General features: G+C 38.4%; 1 protein-coding gene across 4 annotated transcripts in view; it reads right to left on the bottom strand.

Annotated features, from left to right (window-relative positions):
• The window catches only part of Hnf4 (Hepatocyte nuclear factor 4), a 92,138-nt gene that overhangs the window by 52,492 nt on the left and 14,841 nt on the right, over nt 1–24,805 (bottom strand). Inside the window, exons 1-4 of one of the 4 annotated variants that reach the window (XM_065222058.1) lie at nt 15,878–16,505; nt 1,419–1,656; nt 1,259–1,353; nt 362–901 (exon numbers count right to left, since the gene is read on the bottom strand). In XM_065222058.1, coding sequence (XP_065078130.1) covers nt 362–901; nt 1,259–1,353; nt 1,419–1,656; nt 15,878–15,977 — 973 coding nt within the window. In that variant the 5' untranslated portion in view covers nt 15,978–16,505. Of the gene's footprint in view, nt 1–361; nt 902–1,258; nt 1,354–1,418; nt 1,657–2,152; nt 2,227–15,877; nt 16,506–24,805 lie in introns of those variants that run through there. The other 3 variants (XM_065222057.1, XM_065222060.1, XM_065222059.1) reach the window with 3 other exon arrangements.

Genomic DNA, 24,805 nt, shown 5'->3' with positions numbered 1-24,805 from the left:
CGGCTGTTGGAGATTTTACCGAGCTAGATTAAGTGTGTAAGCTACAATATGGAACCAATGTTTCCAATTTGGAACAAGCGCAGCGAGTAAATTTAATTTTTATATTATACTATCAAAGTTACCCGCATTATCAAAGATACCCTGTTTTGAGGTACCGAAAAAGGTTTAACCAAGTCTGTCATACATTCGAAGAATGATGCAAGTATGAGTTTTATATTCTATTGATTGCATCAAGAAAATCTGGAAAATTTACATTTCGTCAACTGAGTGCAAAGTCATTAATGAGCAAAACCAAGAATGCTGTAGATTATTGATACCTGGGATTGTAGATAATATTTAAAAAATAATGCGATATACATACTTGGATCGAAGAAAACTAAAGCTTTGACACATGCTAACTCTGAATCATCGAGTTTTATATCTTTTATGGCACTGACGAGTTCATCGATGATCCTTGCCCCTATTTTAGATATATCGAGATTCGGTGCCACTTTCGAATCCGGGCATTGTTTCGTTATGATACAGTTGTTTCCTAACAAAAGCATTTCATCCAGATGCATTGATCGTCTCGATAGACCCAATAGCAAGTGTTCTCCTGCATGGGCTCTCAGTAATGCCACTTGATCATCAAGCTGTAGTTCAGCAAACGCTGGTATTGATTTAGCCCACTCGACCAAAATTAACAATTGTTGCTTCATTGAATCACATACGTCGTTTATACTAGCAAATCTCTTATTCGATAAATCACCATCACCATCGTTTGCATCATCTAATGCTGCGCCAAAATGGCGACTAAAATTTTCTGCACGGAGCAAAAACTTCACTGATAAACCATTTGATGTATCAACCTCCTCAAGGCTTGGACGCCTACAGCTAATCCGGTCTCTTTCATTTTGAACAGCTGAAATAAAAACACATAAAACGATAAAGGGTGTCGAACACCTTAAGCAGGGCAGACTCTATTGCAGTTAGGGTCAAGGCTCGCTTTCTACAGCAAGTCTTTTGAACGGGTTCTCGATTAATTTTCTTCAGAAAAAAAAACCCGTACTTGGAATAGAATATCTTCTGCTTAAGCCGTGCGTAACCCTAAAGTTTCTAATTGATCAATTTAGATGGTCAAGTTTTGAACCCACCACAGCATCCTTTTGGCGCTACTGTATATGGACGATCAAATGTAAAATACTGGGTTAACCACAGCACAGTTCTGTCAAAGTCGCAGCATTTTCATTGATCCATTGGCATCCTAATTTTTACTCACCTTCTTTTTTCATTCCAGCTTTGAAGCATTTCCTTAGCCTACAATATCTACACTGATTACGCTTGTCTTTGTCAACGACACAGTTACGGGAAAATCTGAAATAAAATAAAATCAATTGAAATATTCAAACATATTACTCAGTATTCAATCGGGAACTAACCTGCAAGTATATGAATGGTTCTTGCGGACACTGCGCCGAAAGAATCCTTTACAGCCATCACAAGATGCAGCTCCGTAATGTTTTCCGGTTGCCCGATCGCTACATATGGTACATAGGTTATTTGCACTGCTTTGGCTATTTTCTTGACTGTAGTTCTTATTGCTGTCCACAGATTGCTCTGGGGTGAATCTGGACTCGTTGGTATGAGTTGGGGACAGGGAATCATTTGCATCATGATCTGAAGAGATTAAAGGAATATTTCTAATGTTATAGTTTTTATATGCAAGTATAATTTTTATCTTAATGTTATAAACAGTTTGAAACCACGTTTGGTTCCAAATCCGCATTTTGTTTGCACCTGAACGATTAGTTTCTGGTTAGTTTTGTCTTCGGGATTGTTTTTCCTTTTATTTCTGCCTATATGTTGATGTATAGGGTGGTCAATGAGTTCAAAATATCAATATTGTATGGTTATTTTGGAAAGAAGATACTGAGAAGCAAAGCACACACGATGAGCAGGACACGTGTGTATGAGAAAGTTTGCAAAAACATTGACGGCAACCGGCGGGATTGCAGAAATTACAGATTGATGTGTGCTGTTTTTTTTTAATTAGTTTATTTGTGAAGGCTCAAATGTCCAAAAGGATTCCACGGAACCGAGAACCAGTACATAATTGTATAAATAATTACAATCAAAGTATTAATGAGGAACATTGTATATAAATTCTTCTTACTCTTCCTGAGAGGCGACATGAGCTTGGCTTTCGGTTTCTGCCGTGCCCTCAACTTTCTTGCTTCTTCCTTCAACTCCTTGTTTTTTCTTCAACAGTGCCCGCCGATTAGCCTCCTCTTCGTCCTTTATCCGCTTCTTCTCTGTATAGTTATCATAACTTTGTAGTAATAATTCGTAGCATTCTTGTATTTGAAAACAGACGGCTGCTGTTTCAAAGCATCGCATGCTTCCTCTCCATTGTTCTTCTCGGAATTCGGATACGTCACATCCATCCCCCTCTTTGTAGTTTGGCGATGCAGCTTTAGTCCCTTCACCAGCTTAACTGGTACTGCTCTCTTCTTCATTCCGTTGTTGATTTTCTTCTTACTTTTGTTGTTGAAGTGGCTGCTTCCGATCTTTCCACTTGGGGCAGGAATTCATCCGATACCCTTCCATCTTACAAAGGAAAATCAAATGTTTGTTTCCTTTTCGATTGAGGAAATGCTGCGTCCATATATAAACCCCAAACCACAAGCAACACACAAGTTCTATAACAGTTTACATAACCATCACATAACATGATTAGGTTGTAAACGAGTTTACTCAACATACTTGCATGATAAGTGTTACTTGGGACCAGGGTTATTATTATATTATTTTTTTTTATTTTTTTAATTATAGTCACTTTAACACTCGTGGGTCATTCGTGACTTGTCCGAGGGTGAGATTTGAACTCGTGACTTTGGCGTGAGAGGTATGGATGTTAACCACTACGCCGGGGTCGCCCCCAGGGACCAGGGTTGCTTCCACTCACTTGCTATAAAACATATGTTTCGGAATAATGCAATCATAAGATGATATAATGATATGTTGTACCGTAAAACGGGGTAACATTGATAGTTTTTTTAAAGTACATATATTCTAAATATTGTTTACAGCAATAAATGTTTTCCAAATTTTATATTTTTAAAACAAGTACTGAGGATCCAAAAGTTTATTTGTTTAATGGGAATTAAAGCATTTGTACATTTTTTAAAGTTTTGCTACCGAACTTCAGTGTTTTGATTTGGGGTTACTTTGATAATGCTCGATGAATGTAGAAAAAAAATGAGTGAAACTCAAACATTGTAGTTCTTTAAATATGAAATTTTGAATGCGTATATAATCAGAAAACATCATAAGCAATATGAATACAGCATTGAATTTGTGATGGCTATATCGGAAATACATTTAATAAGTGATGGTTTGAGTGCTTTTTCAAACAGACCAGAAACACGAAAATAGTTTTTAAATATGTTTGTAAGATATGTAGCACATACTATATAAAAACTAAACACGATATCAACGGAAATACCCTAAGCTACAATATGGAACCAATGTTTCCAATTTGGAACAAGCGCAGCGAGTAAATTTAATTTTTATATTATACTATCAAAGTTACCCGCATTATCGAAGATACCCCGTTTTACGGTACTTGTAAGTAACGAGAAAAGGTTGTAAAGCATGTGCTTGACTCATAAAACCTGTCAATTTCGCTTTCAGAGCGTCACAATAAGCGATCTTATTATTCGTGAGCGTTCACTCAGAGTGAGCACTCACGAGCCGTAAAATCGCTGATTGTGACGCACTGAAAGCAATATTGACAGATTGTATGTGTCAACCACATACTTCACGTCCTCTTCCAAGTACTAATTATCGCTATACCATCTCATGATTTCAAAATTGCATTTTTATAGCAAGTGAGTTGAAGTAACCCTGCTTGGAACACCTGTGTACATATCGAGGCCCAAGGGAATTTCTCCCAAACGACACGCTTCACATCACCGTATTTTCCCAGCATCAACGATATATGTATTGCAATCCGGGACATCTGGATGAAGGTCGTACAATCTCAATACGGTGCCCCCGGTGACATGTGTTCCTCAACTGATTTCCCATAGACATAATGGAAAATTGAATAGAGCGGTACAGGAACACATCATCATCAGGAGGCGGGTGTGTAAAACGTTTGCGAATTAAGTATGGTACTGTGTGTGGGTGATGGATTTGATTTCTTATACGTCATTAACCGAGTATTTCATGTACATTGTCGATACCCGTTGCATAATTGATAATGCACCGGTATACTTAATGGGATATATAGGTTAAATCCTACAGGATGCCGTAAATTGTGTTTCGCAAACTTCCTCAGACGCACGTGTCTTGCCCATCATGTGTGGTTTAATTCTCAGTATCTTCTTTCAAAGATTGCCAAACAATAGCTTGACTTACTAGTCGATTGACCGTAGTATGTATCAACTATTTAGCAATTTGAGATAGACTAGAACAATGTTTGTTAAAATCAAAAACCACTACGCTAACAATTAAGCACACGAAATTTACATTTTCAACCACTGGTACCACTTTGACAAAAACTTATTTTAAACAACTTTGTCAAAGTCGTGTAAATTTCTAGAACTACACTATGTTCTACAAAGTTATTTGTAATACAAAAACACAGACCATCCTCAAAGACACTATTCTCCCATTATTTACAATGGATGTACAATTGATAAATTTTTTCGTCGTCTTTTCGTCGCGTGTATGTTTGAAAGTTACACACGTACGAATGAACATGAAAAGAGCTTTCATTTGACCATGTCTTTAATTTATTTTTACAATTCAACAATTAGGAAAATCATAACAGCATGACTATATTACATATTAATATTCGGGGGTGACCCCGCGTAGTGATTAGCATCCATACCTCTCACGCCAAAGTCACGAGTTCAAATCTCACCCCGTACAAGTCACAAATGAACCAAGAGCGTTAAAATGACTATAATAAAACAAAAACAAAAATGTATACATATATTTTATTTTAGAAATATGAATCCTCAGTAGACGTGTTTAACAGCAATATACTATAAAATAATGAACATTTTGGATGGCTTGAGCGACACTTGCATCTGATTAAAAAACACGTCTACTGAGGATTCATATTTCTAAAAAAATCATCTATCAATGAAACAGTCATTGGTCGTCATTGAAAAGCAATGCAACTATGTTCTGTCAATCTAATTGAAACTTTTATTGGCTTTGTTGTCTTGTGAATTTCAGCTATAACGGCCTCTTTTCTGATTTTTATCTCTCAATTTATGGAATCTACACGAAAACTATGTTTCAACGAAATTTTTAGAACAGTATAAAGAACATTATACCGTAGACTACACATTTTTATATCATATGGGTGGAAAGTTCGTAGAACAAATACTTTAAAAATCTTTACTTTTTAAGATATCTTCGAGTATTAAACTTAGTCAAACTTCAATAAAATAACTTTGAATAGTCAACCTTTAGTCACAAAGTTGGTAGATAACACATTAAGCTTTGCTATGAAAGTTGTTACAGCAGTTTTCATTGTTTCAGTCTCGAGATACAAATATTATAAGCCGTAAATTACCTTAAAACATAAAATTAACACGAAGCACCTCTAAATCATCACCGATTTTGCTAAAAATTTGCACAGAAGTTCAAATTAACATAACGAACAGTAATCACGGTTGACCCGGAGCATCCCGAACATTTCTGTTAAAATGAAAAGGTCTAATTAGAGTCGGTGTATAATGAGTCACGCCAAGAGTGAAGCCAAGTCTACCTATTGAACTGTCAAATCGGCTACCTATCGTGCAAAGTAAATAAACATTACGATGCTATGAAAGGTCTACGAAAGGTATTGCAATGAAATATAAAATAAAATTTAAGAAATCATCGTAAACACGCAGCGAGCATTAAATGGTCATGGGATACGTTTGGTTTTGATCAGTAATGAGAATTTCTACTATTTTTTGATAAGATAATTTGACAAAATCACTGATATTATGATTCACTACAGCCGTTATTTTTGGTTCTCGCTAGAAGTCATTTAAAGTTGATGTAGAAGTCCTCTGTTGCCAAGTGAAGAGAAAAGGAATCCTTCGGAAACCGTGATGCGAGTTCAACTGTTTTTCTCTTGGCGTGACTCATTATACACCGACTCTAGTCTAATATATATAGCAAAAATCAGTGCCAACATTTCAAAGGGGCGTAATTGCTTTTGTAAACAATGGCTTTAGACGTCGATTTCCCGCAAATGAAAACCTACACCTCCAAATTACAAATGCTAGCTGATACAGGAAACATTCCTCTGCGTGCTGGTGTCATTTATTTTCATGAGTGAGCTTTCATTCGCGAGAAATCGACGACTAAAGCCATTGTTTACAAATGCAATTACGCCCCTTTGAAATGTTGGCACTGAAATGTTCAGGTGACCAAATCCCTTCGGATTATGGTTTTACTACACCGAAAATAGTTTTCATGTAGTTGCCATTGGAAATGCACATGATTTTCATCCATAATCAAATTCAATGGAATTCATCTGAATTTCACATAAAATTTATGCTATCACATTAACTCTATGTGATTTTTCACATGAATTTCATCGGCCTCATAATATTCATGTGATTTTGTGTTGGGATTTGCTGCTATGTGATCATAGGAAAGCTATGTGAAATTCACATGGATTTCATCCATTAGATATGTGATAAATTTTTTGAGTGTAGTTCAGAACTTCCTGTATAAGCTGTATATCGAGATCCTTGCCATATAGAAAGTTGCTGTCTTAGGTAAGTTGATAAGATGACCACAGTTTTCCGGGCAAGCATGGGCAAAATCGTTTCATTTTGCATTTACTACTCACTCACACGCATACAACATCAGAAATGAACAGCAGCTTGTGCAAGCCGCATTGATTTTGTTCGTATTCGCATTGCTTTTTGCAAAACAGACGGCTCATTGCAAAACAGACGGCTAAGCATAATATGAATGATTCTGAGTGTAGTAGTGTGGATGATTCCTAACTTATTATTTTTTTCATGCTGAGCCTTTTACAATTGCATTTTGCTGAGTGAGCTGAATGAGAATTTTGCAGAAAGATTCTATTTTTTTAATTTTCTAGCCTTAAACACAAATTACTGTTCATATGGAGAAAACTGTTATACTGTAACACCTAAACATTAGCGTCACGCAAATACTGTAAAACTGCTGTGGTCAATTCAACTGATTTAAATCACTGAGCCAAAAACTATCTAACTCGGCTATTTAAATCGTTTGCATTAGGATTTTAGGCATTCAATCTGGTTCTCCCTCGGTAGAGAAAATTGTTCGGCTGCCTTACAGTTTATCCCGCTTTTCTTCTTCAGTGTCAGTTCCGAGTCGATCTGCAGAGTCACTTGGTTGGAAGGATTTACACTCGTTCGGCAATCTGTTTATATGTGAGGATGGCTATTTTGATTATGTGGTGCGAGTGAATGAATTTTATCATACTTGCTTCCGGATGGTGTTCATATTAGCTCAGAATTCACTCACTACGTGCCACTAGTGTGCATGTGAACTGCCTGAATATGCTACAGTTTTCCCATATTGCATGATGCTGTGAAATGTGAGTATTTTCGGAATAGGGTAATGTGTACAGGTCGAAAATCGATAATCGATGCCATTTTGTAATCCAAGATGACAGCCATCTCCGTACTTTCGGAACGGAGACAACGTGTAGAAGTCAAATATCAACATCTGTCACCATTTTGGAATCCAAGGTGCAGGCCATAGGTTTAAGAAAAACTGACAAATACCCCGAAAAATGTTTTCAGGTTTCTTTGTGATTCCAAAATGATGGTCTATTTTTTCTAAACAGATGGGTGCTATCTTGGGTTCTAAATTGGTGATAAAGATCTTCTACCTCTACACGTCGTCCCCGTTCATAAACTACGTAGATCGATTTTTAGAGGTTTTAGACCTCCCACGTAGACAATCGACCATACATTTTCTTTTAAATTTGTATGGACCGTAGACATTTGTTAACCCCCTTTTGTTAAAGAGTCTACGTAGTTTATTAACAGCCCTATACCCATATTTAAGGATCTGAGTTTTTTTTCAAAAACCTATGGCCACGATCTTGGATTCCAAAATGGCTGCGGACATCGAATTTTGACATCTACATGTCGTCTTCGTTCCGCTAGTATCCATATTGTTGGGTATTTGAAGTTTGTATTTCTAAATACGATGGCCGTCATCTTAAATTCCAAGATGGCGTTGAAATGACACGTTGAGAACCACTCGTTTAATTTAGTTTTGTTCTGTCTTTTATAATCAAACAAAAAGCTGTAAGTTTTTAACAGTTGCACAGAACATTCATAAAGGAACATAATAATACATATTTACACGTTAGTTTCAACCATTTGCATGAACAATATCAATTTAATTGTCAAGTGAGTGGAATTACAAGCTGAGTAGAATAACCCACGTTAACGGTAGTTTTTTTTTTTTTTTTTTTTTTCATTCCTCGCCGATAGCTTGAAGTAGCCGGACGTAGTTTGTTCGTGTCTCCGTTGCGGGTATTGGTTTCGTAGCCGGTGGAGTTTTTTTTCCCACCATAGTGGTTTTTTATATCGCGCGTTTTACCTACCGTGGACGAAGTTCAGTGCCCAAGGCAACCGCAGTCAGCAGAGGAAGTAGCCACCTTTAGCGACGCTATTGGTGGACTATCATCTCACCGTCATCATCTCATCACCACTCCAAAGCAGCAAGCAACAACAACAAAGCAGCAAACGGAGTGGCTGCACCAGCTCACACAGCCGGCACCGGCCGGTGTTAAGTATACCTACTATACAATAGTCTTCTCTAGCCCATTGCCGCGCTTTTGTTATTCAATTTTGCGCGTGGCTTTGCTCTCTCCCCTGATAGGGTTGTGAGGGCTATAGTGGTGCAACTTCTTGCAACTAGTGAAAAGTTTTTCTTTTTTTTTTTTTTTTTGATAATTTTGTTTTTGTTTTGCTTGGTTGTTTATACACTGGGCAACAAAATATTAACATCTAGTAGTTAAGTAGTTTAATTGGTGAAGGGTTTTTTTTTTTTAGTTTTTTTTTTTTCTCTTTCCTTTTTAAGCGGTTGTGCATCGCTTTTGCGCAACACTCATGGCGTCTTCGGATACCTACGTTGCGCGAACTAGATACTACCAACCGTCTTCGAAAGGACCATGGGTTGTCTTTTTTCGGCCTAAAAATAAACCTTTGAAAACTCTCGACATTTCGAGAGACTTGCTGCGGAAGTATCCGGGAATCTTGGTACATAAAGAGAGATTCAATATACTGCGTGTAGAAGCACCGACTTATGATGTGGCAAATAAAATTGCTGAACATGAGCTGTTTAGTGTTGAGTACAACATCTACATCCCTTCTCGAGATGTGGAGATAGAAGGTGTGGTCTCCGACGCGAGTCTGAGTGTCGAGGATTTAAAACGAGCATCGGGTTGCTTCAAAAACTCGAAAATCGGTCAGCAGGTACAGATACTGGATGTTAGGCAACTGCATTCAGTATCTTTGCAAGATGACAAGAAAGTTTATCAGCATTCAGACTCGTTTCGGGTGACTTTCGCTGGTTCAGCTCTCCCAAACTTTGTCAAAGTTGATGGTGCTTTTTTTCCGGTGCGGTTGTTTGTACAGAGGGTATATAATTGTACCAACTGCAAAAGGCTGGGACACTCGGCCAGCCATTGCGGCAACAAAACTCGTTGTGGCAAATGTGGTGAAAACCACAAAGAGGATTCTTGCCACAAAGAATCAGTAAAATGCGCTTATTGTGGCGAGAATCCTCACCCCTTGCAGGAGTGCCCGATATACAAGCAGCACTCCGATAAAGTGCAGCGTTCAATCTCTGGACGCTCCAAGCAGACATATGCTCAAATGTTGAAGGCTGCATCAGCCGTCCAAGATGCAAACCAATTTTCGGTTTTGTCAGTTGAAGAATCGGACTCTGACTCATCCGATGAGGGTGACTCTACGGTGGTACACGCACCTTTGAAAACGAACGGATCCTCAAAACGAAAATGCTCCTCCCCGAAAGTGCGCCGTAAGAAAACTAAAGTCATTCCCAGAGGATTGCAAAATTCCCAGGGTAATGGGGCTGAAAAAATTAAATCGAAGGCTCCTACTGCTCCACTTCCTGGCTGCAGTAAGGATTTTCCGCCATTACCCAACAAAGAAAAGAAAAACAAAAAAGCTGCTCCTCAAACTTCTCAAAAGAAAACCAAGTCCGAACGCGGTTTGCTAGCTTTTTCGGACATTGTGGAATTCATAATAAATATGTTCAACATACAAGACCCTCTTAGAAGCTTAGTTTCTGCCTTGCTTCCAACATTAGAATCATATCTTAAGCAATTGACTGTTTCATGGCCCCTCCTTGCATCAATCATATCTTTCGATGGATAATTCGTCGAACGAGGTTGAAGATATGATCACTGTGCTACAGTGGAACTGCCGTAGTCTAGTGCCTAAACTAGACTCGTTCAAATTTTTACTTCACAATTCTGATTGTGATATATTTGCTCTCTGTGAAACATGGCTTTCTTCCGATAAAGAACTCAACTTCCACGATTTTAACATTATTCGCCTGGATAGAGACGATTCTTATGGAGGAGTACTTTTAGGGATCAAAAAGTGCTACCCTTTCTACAAAATTTCCCTTCCTGCTCTATCAGGCGTCGAAATCGTCGCTTGCCAAATAAATGTGAAGAACAAAGATCTTTGCATAGCTTCAGTATACGTTCCACCAAGAACCTCCATTAGCCGTAGTCAACTCTGGAATCTAGTTTCGATTCTTCCATCCCCAGTATTAATTCTGGGTGATATGAACTCCCATGGTACTGGGTGGGGCGATCTATATGACGACAATAGAGCGGCTATTTTTTACGATTTATGTGACGATTTCAATTTGACTATTTTGAACACTGGTGAAGCGACACGTATAGCAAAACCTCCGGCTCGAGAAAGCCGACTCGACCTATCTTTGTGTTCAAGATCGCTATCATTGGACTGTCAGTGGAAGGTTATCAATGATCCCCATGGTAGCGATCATTTGCCAATCATCATTTCAATAAAGTGTGGCCCTCACTCTGCAGAACCATCTCGGGTTCCATTTGATCTTACAAGGAACATCGACTGGCAGAAATATGCAACGGCGGTGACAATCGGTGTCGAATCAATAGATGCGCTTCCACCATTGGAAGAATATCGATTCCTAGCCGATTTGATTTACAAAAGCTCACTGGAAGCACAAAAAAGAAAAGTTCCAAGTGCACCTTTTAAAAGGAGACCAGCCACACCTGGTTGGGACGAAGAATGCACAAATTGTATGTAGAAAAATCTGATGCTTTCAAAGCTTTTCGTAGACACAAAACCTCCACTTACTTCGAGGAATATTCAAAGCTTGAGACAAAGCTGAAACAATTAATCAAAGCAAAAAAACGCGGTTATTGGCGCAATTTCGTCGAGGGACTCTCACGAGAAACCTCAATGAACACCTTGTGGAGGGTGGCTCGCAACATGCGTAACCGCTCATCTTTCAATGAGAGTGAAGAATACTCCAACCGATGGATATTCGATTTCGCTAAAAAGGTCTGTCCGGACTCAGTTCCAGCACAAAATATTCTTCGAGAAGCGTCTCCTAGCGGCGGCTCTCTGGATAGACCATTCTCAATGCTGGATTTCTCTATGGCTCTTCTTTCATCGAACAACTCCTCACCGGGAAGCGATATGATTAAATTCAATCTTCTGAAAAATCTCCCAGATATTGCTAAAAGACGCTTGCTAGATTTATTCAATTCCTTGCTAGAAAACAACATTGTACCGCCTGAATGGAGACAGGTCAAAGTAATAGCCATTAAAAAACCTGGCAAATCAGCGTCTGACCATAACTCATACCGTCCGATTGCTATGCTTTCGTGCATTAGGAAATTGTTGGAGAAAATGATCCTTCGGAGACTCGATCACTGGGTCGAATCAAATAACTTGCTATCAAATACACAGTTTGGGTTCCGCAAGAGCAAAGGAACAAACGATTGTCTAGCGCTGCTTTCCACAGATATTCAACTGGCCTTTGCACACAAGGAGCAATTGGCTTCAGTATTCTTGGACATTAAGGGGGCTTTTGATTCAGTTTCCATTGAAATTCTGTCAGACAATCTGCACAGATGTGGACTTTCTGGAATTTTAAATAATTTCTTGTACAATTTGTTGTCAGAAAAGCAAATGAACTTTTCCCTTGGACAACTGACAACTTCCAGAATTAGCTACATGGGCCTGCCCCAAGGCTCATGTCTCAGCCCTCTTCTTTATAACTTTTACGTCAAAGATATCGACAACTGTTTGGCAGAACAATGCACGCTAAGACAACTTGCAGATGACGGTGTGGTTTCCGTAAGAGGTCCACATGCCGTGGACTTGCAAGGACCATTGCAAAATTCCTTAGATAACTTGTCTTCTTGGGCTATGAATCTAGGGATCGAATTCTCGCCGCAGAAAACTGAACTGGTAGTGTTTACTCGAAAGCGGTACCCAGCCCAAATGCAGCTTAATCTTTTGGGCAGAAACATTACCCAATCATTGTCTTTCAAGTACCTTGGGGTCTGGTTTGATTCAAAGTGCACTTGGAATGCTCATATTACGTATTTGAAGCAAAAATGTCAGCAGAGGATCAACTTTCTCCGTTCAATTTGCGGCACATGGTGGGGTGCTCATCCGGGAGACCTCATAACGCTTTATAAAACAACTATTCTCTCTGTTCTAGAGTACGGCTCTTTCTGCTTTCTCTCGGCAAGAAAAAGTCACCTAATAAAATTGGAACGAATTCAATATCGTTGTCTGCGTATTGCTCTAGGCTGTATGCACTCAACGCATAACATGAGTCTCGAGGTTCTGGCAGGAGTAACACCCCTCCAGAACCGTTTCTGGGAGCTCTCTCTCAGAATACTAATCAAATGCGGAGTGACGAACACACTTATAATTGCAAATTTTGAAGAAATTCTTGGGCTGAACACACAATCTCGATTTATGAGAATCTACCACCACTACATATCATCAGATATGTGTCTTCCTTGTTATACTCCAGACCGTGTTCACTTCACCAATCGCAGTTCCTCAATTGAATATGATCTGACCATGAAACAAGCAACTCATGGGATTCCCGATCAACTTCGACCTATTATTATTCCGCGTATTTTTACTGAAAAGTACCAACAAGTCAATTGCATGAAAAGATATTTTACAGACGGGTCTCGTCTCAGTGGATCCACTGGCTTCGGTGTCTTCAATGAAAACTCTAGCGCCTTCCGCAAACTCCAGGAACCTTGTTCCGTTTTTGTTGCTGAGCTGGCAGCAATCAACTTCGCATTGGGGATGATTTCCAACATGCCCGCAGACCATTACTTCATCTTCTCGGATAGTCTCAGTTCGATTGAGGCTATTCGGTCGATGAAACAAGGTAGGCACTCATCTTATTTCCTTTCAAAGGTAAGGGAGCAGATGTGTGTGCTGGTCGAAAGATCATATATGATTACCTTTGTATGGGTCCCCTCACATTGCTCAATCCCAGGCAATGAGAAGGCGGACTCTCTCGCAAAGGTGGGCGCACAGGAAGGCGAATTGTATGACAGGCAAATTTCACACGATGAATTTTACCATTTAGTGCGTCAGAGTACCTTTTCGAGTTGGCAAACCGATTGGGACACTGGAAATCTTGGACGGTGGTTACATTCAATTATTCCTAATGTTTCTTCGAGAGCGTGGTTTAAAGGCTTGGACTTAAGTCGTGACTTCATTCGCGTGATGAGTAGACTTATGTCCAACCACTACTCGCTAGATGCTCATCTCAATAGAATAAACCTCGTGGACAGCAACATCTGTCGGTGTGGAAACGGTTACGATGACATCGAACACGCAGTTTGGCAATGTACGGATAATGACGCCGCCAGAGAGCGACTTTTGAATACCCTCGAGGCCCAAGGAAGACAACCCTATGTTCCTATCAGAGACGTGTTGGCAACCCGTGATCTCTGCTATATGCAGTCCGTTTATGTTTTTCTTCAAATGTCTAGTATAAGAATTTAATTCCTTTTGTCTTTTGTCTCTCTTTATTAGTTTTTGTTTGTCTTGTCCCCCCGTCTCGATGAGTCTCATCGTCGCCCACTGGTCACCCACCATAGCCGGTCGAACTCCGGACGAAGCTAGAACAGCACTACCGTTCATACTGGCGACAACGCTCTGATGAGACAACGAAACCCTACCCCAAGCTCCTCCCCTGATCCTATCCTTCGAAAATGTACCCTTCTAACCTCGAGTAAGCCGCGAGTAATCGGCCCAACTCCTACTAGACATAGAATTAAGTGAATTTTGTTACACACAGTGAACAATGAATTATCGGCTCCGTAAAGCTAACGCGATTGAGCCTTCCAAATAAACGAACTAGATAAAAAAAAAAAACGGTAGTTTTTGAGCGATGAAGATTTGCATAGAATCATACAAAATAAAATTAAAATCAAATAATTTTCGTAATTCATGCAAGTAATTTTCAAGTAGAGATTTAAATTCTACTCAGAATCATTGGCTCTTTTTTTCGTTTACCTGCCTTTAGGAACAGTGCGTACTTTTGCCGTACATATCGAAACATTCTTACGTCCTACGTATGTAAATACTATTAAAGCCAGATAAAACTGTTTAACTATTACACCAAATATCATGAAATTTTCAGAGAAGACTCTTTATACCCTGGACAGACTATGGCTTATATCATGTAATATAGGCTGTCTTGCAATGAGCACTCATACATAGGATTTCCAGTGAAAACTAGATGTATGAGTGCTCATTGCAAGACAGCTTATATTACATGATATAAGCCATAGTCTGTCCAGGGTATTAGAGAGTACTTAACAGGTAAAAAATATGCCATGATTCAAAAACATGCTTCCTCAAGATTTTAACAAGACATCGGAAATTGATCGAATTTCGCTAAAATGAATCAAGCGTGATTTCTACCCATCTGCACATTATTATGAAACATAATAATTATCTCAAAATAATATTTTCGCATCATAATAATTGTATGCTCAATCGGTTGCTCTTGATTAGCTGCATCTCGATCTAGAATCACAAGTGACAACGAATATTTTTCTAAGAGCCATAAATCTAACTTAAGTAAACGGTTGGCGTTCGCAAACTTGATAAGACCAATCGGAGCTAGGTGTAAATACGAAAATAAGTTAACGCCACGTCGCCCAGATAAATGAGCTTGCATTTTTGTTCGTCTTTTATATAAAAGCAGTGCGTGCTATTAAATTTGATGCAAAAGTGACATGTCGATGAGTTATGTATGACCATGCAGGACAGAAATAGACTGAAAGTACAACAAAACTGGCGATGCACATAAGATTGAATGTACACAGTAGGATTTACTTGAAGTGAATATATCGGTAACCTTATATTCCGATATCAGACGACATCTGACCTATGTTAAGTTGCTCCGTTCCTATATTGATTTAGTATCAAGCTTGAAAGCGATGTAAATTAAATTTCATCGATAAAACAAAAACGAAACTGTAATTGTATGACCCGCTGCATTGTGTGTGATTGTCAATATGCTAAAGGCTTTCGAAAGACACAGAATAATTTTGTGCATATACAAAGAAGGACGTGAATCCAAATTTAAGTCGTCAGAACCGAATCATTCAGTGTTGCGGCACTAACACCTAATTTACATTTCCTTTTCCAATTTAGTCACTCAAAATGATATGCAATTTTTGGTTGATAAAATTGTTATGTAGGTATGATAGTAACTTTTGAATTATAGCTTGGTAAAAAAGAAACATCGGAATATTCAAAGACAGTAGCATACAAATACATACCAAGAATGTGTTGAAACAAAGTATCTTCTATGTTCATGGAGGATCCGAATGCGAACTCACTTCTTTCATAATCACAAAAAGCTTCCACAATACTCTTCATGATTGCTCACACAATTGTCAGCTGTATACTGATTAACGTTTGATTTGATACTACATCTGAGGACATTTGAGATGTATATTGGCGTATTGATCGAACTGTGCGAAAAGGATTAACGTATCGGAAATACTAAATGATTGCTTTTATCAAAAGGCATGTTTTGACCGAATCAAAGCAATATACACATGGTTTGCTATACTGGAGGCGCATTGATAAGATATGAACGTGTCCAGAGGTATGTAGTGAGGCACTGATCTCAGTGTGACAAATAAAACAAGATAGTCACTCGATGTACTCATCACACCGTTCTCACCCGCGTATAGCTTTTCAAACGTATTAAACCTCTTTTAGTTAAATTATAATTATTTGAAGTCCACCGATATATTATGCTTTACATGTAAGTTTTCAATAATGTTCGTTTTTGCCAATCGAATAGGTAATAGTAATTGCGCACATTTTGAATTGCAGTATATCTACTTTTGACCAATAAAAGTTTGAATCATAACGCACAACTTGAAACATCCCTTGAACACTTGCTTGAGCAGCATGATTGTCTAAGCAGAACAGCAGAACACTCACTATTATTTTACAATGAAAATTCGGTTCCCGACAGCTTGTGGTTATTTGTCCAGAAATAATTTCATTCGTGTTCAGCTATCAACAGATTACTCCCCACTTCGTATAGTATCTTAGAACACCGCTCTCGGGTGAAGTGTTATCAACTTACTGCCTTTGCCATTGATAGCCGCAAGTAGTCGTCTTACTAATGCATACATCTCTCGACGGCAAGTTCCGTGAGTAAGCAATTTCAAGAAAATAGGTGTAAAACAGCTTCCGTATACAATGTGTGTTCAGATTACCAATGCAGATGTTTGCATTATCTTAGTGTGTGTGTGATTTGATAGTTGGAAAAAATCGCATTTCGGATATGGATTTACGGAAATAATTATGGTGGATGAATAAACTCTTGAGGCCTTCTTTAAAGGCTGTCCATATACCATGAGTGTTGGAATAGATGGGGGGAGGTGGATGTATATACAGCCATTCCATAGCAAAACGATATAGTGGTTCTCAGAATTTCGTAACAATTGGTACAGTCAGGAATCCTTATTGCCGGGGTAACGGGGGCGTGAATAAGGAACCGCGAATAAGGATACCCACAGTAGGGTGTTTCATTTTGAAAAAAGTGATGAATTTTTGATAGGCCACCCTCCAGTTCGATTCATAGCCCCAAAATATGAACCTGTGCAAAAAATGGTAAAGATTGATGAAGGTTTAGAGGTCGCGCCAATGATTTGGATTTTGTATGGAGATTTTGGTGAATTAGTATGGGAAATTATTGATTTTCGTTTACATTGCTCTAACTTTGGTTGTAGTTGTCCAAACGTTGAAAAAAAAAAATATGTGGTTGTCATGACAATGATCAACAAGCCTGTTGTTGTTGCGATGAAATTGGCGTTGTTGCCTTGTACATATTCATCTGTCAATTTACCCTATTTTGCCATTTTTTCACATTTTTATAATTCTTGATACGCTGCAAAACTGAGCGTAGCAACTGTAGGCTTTTTGTTTATTGCCATAGCAATAACATACTAAATTTTTTCGACATTTGGACAAGTAGAAGCAAAGTTATAGCGATATAAGCGATTTTTTAAATTCTTCCATAGTAATTCCCATACAAATTTCAAATCATTGGCGCGACCTCTAAACCTTCATCAATCTTTACCAATTTTTGCACAGGTTCATATTTTGGGGCTATGAATCGAACTGGAGGGTGGCCCATCAGAAATTCATCACTTTTTTCAGAATGAAGCACCCTAACCCACAGCTTATGGGATTTTCACTAATGGGGGCTGTAGTGGATTACCTCATTTGTTTCAATACATAAAGCTATACTGTCTTCGACAAAGTTGCTGTACTGGGTTAAACCAACAAGCCTGTGCCATTGGATTCAGGTTAAATTGGGAGCTACGCCGCTAGAGGCGCTTCACGTTTATGTTACTTATGACGGGCGCTATAATATATGGATCATATTTCCAACATAGAATATTTCGTGATCCTGACCATATATAAAGTTACTGTCTTCAGCAAAGTTGTTCAGGTGACCAAGTCCTTTCGGATGGTGGCCATATTAGTTCAGAACTCTCTCACTACGCAGCGCTAGTGTGCATGTGCAATTCCTATATAAACTGTATCTCGAGAGCCTGGCCATATAGAAAGTTGCTGTTTTCAGCAAAGTTGTGCAGGTGATCAAGTCCTTTTGGATGGTGGCCATATTAGTTCAGAACTCTCTCACTACGCAACGCTAGTGTGCATGTGCAATTCCTATATAAACTGTATCTCGAGAGCCTGGCCATATAGAAAGTTGCTGTTTTCAGCAAAGTTGTGCAGGTGATCAAGTCCTTTTGGATGATGTTCATATTAGTTCAGAACACGCTCACTACGTGGCGCTAGTGTGCACATGAACTTCCTTAATATGTTATGACTCCAAAACTTATCCCTTCTACTTTTTTTTATGGTTTTCATGGTTTGTAGACAATGGACTTAACACTTTTTTTATATTTTTCTTTGAAAATTCAGGCTTTTCTACAAAACATATAAAAAATCAGCAATGTATTTTTTAGTTTTTAAGTTTCGATTTGATGAAATTATCATGTTTAGAAATTTCGCTCATTACTCAAATACGACTAGATTACCCTGCGTCTCCATTGATACATGTCAAATGTAACATGGTTACATTACTTAATTATTTCAATTTCTGATCCTAGACTAGAAATTTCTAAACATGATGATTTCAAAAAATCGTATCTCAAAAACGAAGAAAAATACATCACTGATTTTTCAAAGAAAAATATAAAAACGTGTTACGCCTATTCAAAATAAATATATTCATTTTTGATCACAAAAATATTCACGTTTATTCTCAACATGAATATTTTTTAAATAAACGTAACATATACAATATAGTGAACGTGGGATAAAACAAAACAAAAATGGATAGCAAATAAATGGAAATCTGTACAGGGCATTTAAATTCCTGCTATTTTTCGGTGTAATTAAGGATGGTCTGCGGGTGGTCTGAGATCCGGTGGCCCGTCGGGGTGGTTGTCCGGGGGTTCCAGTTCAGTAGAATCGGTGAAACTTTGTGATTTTAACGTCGTTAAGTCGTTTCTGACGCTGGTCCTCATACCGGCCTCTTTCTACGTTTGGTGTTGGGGGAGAATCCATTTCGGATTCGTTTTTCTTTCGACGTCGGGTGGGGTTGAGGATGATTTGGGGATCGGCATCAGAAACGGGAGTGACGTTGACATTGTTCCGCCGGTTTTGTCGAGCTTGAAACACTTGCCTACGTGGGTTTCCGGACACTTTACTTCGGTTCCGCTGCTTGTGGACCGTTTTCAGTTGACTTTGCCGAATGTAAACAAGAAGGATATTTTCAATTCCCTGTTTGAATATGTTTAGAGTATAAACATTTATATTTTTGATTAAAATGAACAAAATTGTAGACAGAGAGGATAATAAGTTTGTGTATTTTTCCATAAAATTTTGGCATTTTTACACAACATATCAAAAAATAAGCAATGTGTATTTTTCGATTTTGGATTATATATATTTTTAAAGTTATACATACATATAATCGAAAAAAATCCTTGAACTCCCTGTCTATGCCCATTGTACTTGCCACACAATAATACTAATGCAAAAATGGTACTGACTTAGAAAGCTCTCAGTTAAAAACTGTGGAAGTAGGGTTAACTACCCCATTTCCGGCCTATTAAACACAACCCGCACTTAGTCTTTCTTAATCGCAGTTTAGCACCAAACGGAATGTTATTATTACTGATGGCTTCCAAATTTATTTACCTTTCCGTATGTACCTTAAGATTTGATAAAGAGAAACCAATCGTTGAGATATTGTCAAAAGTCTAACACTGCTTCTTGACGCCAAACTCGGCCTACGAATTCTAAACTCAGCCTAACGCATTGAAACGCCATTGAAACGCCAATGAATTCACTTCGGCCTATCGGATGAAGATAAAAATTGATTCGGTCGGAACGCTTCTTTTGTTTTTGAGAATTATGAGTGCAAACCTTCATATCACGTATTATAATTGACTTCGTTCGGAAGCTTATTAACTAAAGTATCGTGCCAAACGCATAATTGACTTATTAACTCTGAAATCATGGATTTATTTGAAGTTTTATGCTCGATAGGCCCAAAATGGGCGATTAGGCCGAAGTAGTTCTCTACCCTATCCAATGAACACTCAGTTGAGAGCCGGCTAGGGAGTCTCAGTAGGGACGTAATAAAGCAAAAAAAAAGGAGTGTGTATCATATGCAATTTATTTCATTTTACTGTGTGCGATAAAGGAAGCGAAACTAATGCTGCGTAGATTACGTTTGCTATATTTTGTTTTATTGTTTACTAATTAATTATATGACCAAACATTAGTGATAAACTACAAAGTTCTCAATACGTCTCAAAAAAGTGTTATGCGTTCTTCCTTTCTATGGTAATTCACAACTTTTCGGTCCATATTGCGATTGTCAACAACCAATACAGTTTAGACTAATCAGAGTTGATTTAAACTCTTCGGTATGCTCAGTACTCTCATCTCTTCTCTCTCACTATTATTTTTGGTTCCAACAGTGCAACTATTGAAAAACAATTAGAATGCTATCTAAGGTTGATTGCTTTTTTTTAATTGACCACTTTTTGAGCAGTTTTGGCGTGACTTATATATATATATATTAGTTATATTTAGAAACAGCAATTCCACAAAACTGGACCAACTAATTTTTATTTTTCTATAAAACGCACAAATGATGGCTATTTTGCTCGTGTTTCTAGAAGGAAAAATCTCAAAATAATGTTTTAGTTCAAAGCTCGAGCGGTAGTAAACGTCATTTCAACTGCTCGAATGAAGTGGTTAATTTTGAAGATACTGAGATGCAGAGCACACATGATCGGAAGGTATAAGAAACTTTGCAAAATAAAATTTAAGGGAACCAGTGGGGTCCCATCCCCTCCCACCGGGTTGCCGTTGATTATTTCCGCAAATTTTCTCATACACACCTATCCTTCGGATCATGTGTGCTTTGCTTGTCAGTAGTCAGTAGTTATATTTAGAATAGGTGAATGTTCGGTAATTTAGGTGATTTACAGTTGAAAAACTGTAAAAAAATTTTATCGAGCAGGGAAACGGTGATTAAGTGTGTATGCATTTCAATATATAATTATTTTGTGAAGTAAAACGGTACGCATCTTTGTATCGCATTTTCTACCAATGCTATTAAAACTTGTATACATTGTTGTATAAGAGCTTATAAGTATTATGTCGATGTTCTAAAGAATCCAATTTTCATGAATCGCTTTGACCTTTCTGAAAGTTTTAACTGCGTATATGCTCCTGCTAAGTCGAGCGAACAAAAGACTGTACACTCAGATAATGTGGCGAAAATATCTTGAGCTAAAGGCAGTGGATAGGTGTTTGGTACAATCAATTTATTAATTGACACCTTACAATCCACTACAAGTCTTATGCCATTATCTTTTTTTACAATAGCTACAACAGGCGAAGTCCATTCGCTGACTTTAATTGGCGTTATTATACCACTGTTCTCAAGTGTACTTAAATGATCTATTACCTTCTCCTTCATACGTAATGGCGCTGTATATGATTTCTTAAAAATAGGACGATCTTCTTTAAGATCAAAATCCGCCTCGAAACCTTTGATAGGGATTGAACAATCATTGCTGAAAACTTTTTCAAATTTTTGTTTCAATTCGTCAATTGTCACTTCTCGTTCATCTTTGGCTTTTAAACTATTGACCAATACAGGACATAAGAACTTCGTTCTCCACCCCAGGAAGAACACGTCAAGCCAATCACGACCGATTAAAGGTACGAAATTGTTACGTCCCTCTAAAATTACTAAGTTTACATTATGTGTCAAATTTTTCAAAACGACACTAACATCAATATAGTCTAAAATGCTAAGTCTAGCTCCGTTTACTATGGATAACTTTCTATTACATGGCAATAGTGACAAACGTTTAAAATTTTCCAAGTATTTTTGCTCACTTATTACTGAGACAGCTGATCCCTTGTCGATCTCCATCTGAATACCCTTTCCATTGATATTAGCTACAACAAAAACTGGTTAATTTACCTGCAATCCAGAAGTGATCGACATGCATACCAGATCTTTATCCGACTCGCTAACGAGCGATTGATCATTCCACTTGAAATCGTATCCTTTTTCCTCTGCTGTCACGTTGCTCACCTTGCTACGAAGCAAACCGGCTGGCGTGAACGTTATAGTTGAAAGCAGTTCTTCCTAACGTGGCCACGGTGCTTGCAGAAACTACACAGTACATTGTTATACCTTTGCCTGGAATCAGACCGACTGCGGCTTGGATAGTCACGACGAGATGGGTTGCCTCCCACTCGTGGATGCACTTCTTTCCTACCATTCCAGTGGGATTGATCTCGTCGGCTACGAGGACCAAGCCTTTCAATTGCACTTACTCGTTCAGTGGGCTGCTCTATTTTGTGTGTACTTCTTGCTAACTGTTCCCGAGCGATCAAAATACTTTCCGTTTCTTTTGGACTTGGTTCTTCCTCCTCTATCAAACTCTCACGAACCTTTTGATCATAGGCTCCAAACACAAGACGATCCCGAATAATATCACTTTTCAATGCACCAAACCACAATTTTCCGCAAGACGCTTCACGTCCAAAATAAATCCTTCTGCTGGTTCATCCTTGCGTTGACACCTGTCATAAAAGATGGACTTTTGAACCATTTTGCCGTCTTTCTTATCGAACCTATTCTTCAACCGCGTGATAATGTCATTATATTGCAAGGTATCTAAATCAACACCAGGATACTGTTTTTTTAGCTCTGAAAAAACTGCAGTACCACTAACCGTAATAAATGATTTGCGATTGGCTTCAGATACGTTATTGTAGTTAAAAACATACTGTAACCTTTCAGTGTACGTAACTAAAAGGCGTACGGGGTATGTACGGCTCAACCGATCCGATGAACGTCGACATTTCTTCAACACTTGTCGTAAAACAAAACTCACCGTACTCACGAATATCTCTTCTTAACGATCTCACTGGCTAATCCTCTCACTTCAGTATTTAAATACTGATGATAGCAGTAGCGGTGTTGGTTTGTACTGACCACAAAAGCGTGAACCCCACGATGACCTCGAATAAAGGCAACGGATGAAGATGGCGATGGGTGGCGAGGCGACGGCGATGGGTGGCGAGAGCGATGGCGATGGACAATTGGAACGGTTGCGATGAATTGTGGAAACAATGGCGACGTTCGATAGTGAGGATCAGCGAATCAAAACACATAAAGCAACCAACGATACAGACAAAACGGTTGCTACGGCTACCATGACAAACTCGCTCTGTAAAGGCCCAAACGCAATGACAGCGGAAGCGGAACGGCAGCAGCAGCGGAAAAGCCCGATCTGAGTAAGCCTACTTGTCGGCTTGAAAACTAGTTAGAATCAAATCGACTTCGGTTAGGCGTCTTGATGTCATTTGTGACAACTGTCAAACTTTCCGTTTCCGTTCCGCTTCCGTCCACATTGCGTTTGGACCTTAACATAGCTCGATCCGAGTGGTAGAAGGATAATGATATATTGCTTGCCTGCTTTGTTGCAATATACACGCATGAAGACATAGCTTGATATGAATCGAGAAAAGACATAACAAAAAAAATCCCATTAACACACGTGTATCATCTTCGGCTTTACTTCGTGAAGCAGCTTGCCAACAATTTGCTCGTTACCTTCTACCGTCCCGAGTGAGTTGTGTCGCACGAGCTGCTTGTCATGAAAAATAAGGAAGAAGATTATATCATTATTGCTTTCCACTTCTGACATAGCGTTATTATTCGGTTCATTGATCGCTTGTTTCACGACAATCATTCTGTATTTTTGGATCGTATAAGCACCATATGCCTTGTTTCCGTGTCAAAAAATTAAGCACAATTGATCCCACTACATTTTGTATGCAAATTTAATTCGAGACTGTCAATTCAAATCTGCAGGGTGGTTACCTCGAAAAGAGTATATTCTTATGCTAAATTGCAAAAACGCATCAAAAATAATTACAATATTACAGCAAACTGGTTTAGGTAAGTACATAAGTGATACAGGTACGATCGATGAGGTGGAAAAACTCGGCTATAAATTTTTTGTCCGGCAAGTTATTTACACACACTTGGATTATTGTACACGAGTCAGTAGTTTGTTTCTGGGTTTTTGAATTACTTAAGTCGGGAAAAATTCAAATGATCGTTATCGAAAGAATCAATGAAATAGACAAAAAGAGAGTAGCAATTTCAAATTTGTATGTTTTGTGGAAGTTGACATTTGTGCCTTTGAAGTGTCACGCTAAGGCTTCCTTATAGTATCACCTTCCACAGATTTTAAAACATTTACCAAACAGTTACGCAATTCAAAAACCTAGTAAAATTTTACTGACTGGATTAGTGTCTAGCTGATGCTCTTCTATTTTTTTTTTTCCGAAAATAGACGGTAAATAAACAAATTTATCAAAAATAAATTAATGAATAAGGGATTGCTTCCACTATATCGAAACTACAAGCTCCCACCTTGGGTTGATATTTAAAATCCTGTTGACATCAATCCATACAACAGTCCCTAACTACGACAAATTGAATTTTACCTGAAAATGGTCAAATACACTTTCAAAACAGAAGGTTGGGTGTTCTTTATCATGCCTTAGAGCACCCGCACAAATGCGTTGCTATTCGGGCTGCTAGTTTGACAACTTTA

This window comes from Ochlerotatus camptorhynchus, unplaced genomic scaffold, assembly GCF_037179485.1.
Source record: "Ochlerotatus camptorhynchus isolate MF236.1 unplaced genomic scaffold, CSIRO-AGI_Acam_v1.1 ptg000155l, whole genome shotgun sequence".
Classification (NCBI taxonomy): domain Eukaryota; kingdom Metazoa; phylum Arthropoda; class Insecta; order Diptera; family Culicidae; genus Ochlerotatus; species Ochlerotatus camptorhynchus.
The sequence above is the reverse complement of the archived record's forward strand: the minus strand, read 5'-3'. Positions and strand labels throughout refer to the sequence as shown.